Raw genomic sequence first — 1,477 nt, 5'->3', positions numbered from 1 at the left:
TTGCAACAAAATGAAAATGTTAATGTTCGGAGAAAACGATTATTATTATTGATTGAGTTGTATACTTTCTTATTTTCCTAATTTGTTTCTTCTTCAATTCGAAATTACGAATGTTTGATTTGAATCGTTACCTTGGAGATTTTGAAATCATTCCCTCCCTCTCCGTCTCCCCCACCTCAATCTTTTTGATTTTATTGATATTACTTATCCTTATTTTACCATGAAATTACGTAAATTATTAATATTATTATTATTATTATCATCACCATTGTCATCATCACCATCATCTTCATCATCATCATCACCACCACCACCACCATTACCACCACTATTACCATCATCATCATCATCATATTGTCATAATCATTGTCATTATCATCACCATCTATCTATCTATCTATTATTATCTTCATCATCATTATCATCATTGCTATTTTTTTTACTGTCATTATCATCATCATCAACATCAAAGGCTACGGTATCATTGTACATGAATGTGGTAGCTATGCACACTTCCATTATTTGTAATTTTTCAGATTAAGTCCTCCATTTCCTTTTGCCAATTATATATATCATTATGGGTTTACTTTAAATATTCGACTTTTTCTAATGAAATTTGAACATTCACACGCTGTCAAAATATATTTTGTTTTGCTTAATTTTACTCCATCATTATCACCAAACTTATTACTACTATTATTATCATCACCATTATTATCATCATCATCATCATCACTATTTATCACTATCAGTAATTGCCCACTTCTCCATGTTTCGCCATTTGTACTTATGATACATTCTTCAAAGCATTTTACATTCTCTTGTTACATTCTTTCAGCTAAATCTGACTCATTGTCAGTTTCATTCCGTTCATCCCATTGCTAATTATGCTACTAATAATATCTATCATTGTTTTTTTTCCTTTCCTTTACAACTTTTCTTTGCTATTGACTTGAGACATTCTGAATCATCCAATTGAAAACAATTGTAAAGCTTGCATTTGCTTAACCCTTCTGTTAATTTCAGAATGTAATTAATTAAAGTCATAACATTTTTTAAATATGAATTAGTCCTAAACTATCGTTATTCAAGTCAACCATTGATTCATTTTTATTCAGAAATTAATCAGTTAAAAAAAAAAAACAAAAAAAAAAGAAAGATGCAAGAAAAGGGGAATGACAAATTTGGTTAGAAAGCAATTATGAAATTTCTTTTTATTTTCTTTTTGTCAAAAAAGAAAAGATCTGCCAAATAACATTTTGAAATTATTTATAATTTCTATGTCTTTTTGAATATTTTTATTTATTGTACATTTTGATTTTTTCAAATTTGAGAAAAAATTCAGAATCGGTTTTCTAGAATTTCAAAAATTAAATTAAATTGAATTAATTCTCTAAGAAGGCAAATAACGTAATTCCACTACATATATATATATATATATATATATATATATATATATATATATTATATATTATAT

General features: G+C 26.5%; 1 protein-coding gene across 1 annotated transcript; it reads left to right on the top strand.

Moving 5' to 3' along the window:
• Positions 1-220: 220 nt before the first annotated feature.
• On the top strand, positions 221-478 carry LOAG_14044 (hypothetical protein; the record flags this gene model as incomplete). Its single annotated transcript, XM_003149547.1, has 1 exon — positions 221-478. A coding segment is annotated over one exon (258 nt), but the record flags the coding sequence as incomplete, so codon positions are not given.
• Between the last annotated feature and the right edge of the window lie 999 nt (positions 479-1,477).

This window comes from Loa loa (assembly GCF_000183805.2).
Source record: "Loa loa unplaced genomic scaffold supercont3.1014, whole genome shotgun sequence".
NCBI classification, from domain to species: Eukaryota; Metazoa; Nematoda; class Chromadorea; order Rhabditida; family Onchocercidae; genus Loa; species Loa loa.
Note: the sequence above shows the minus strand (reverse complement) of the source record. Positions and strands in the feature narration are given on the sequence as shown.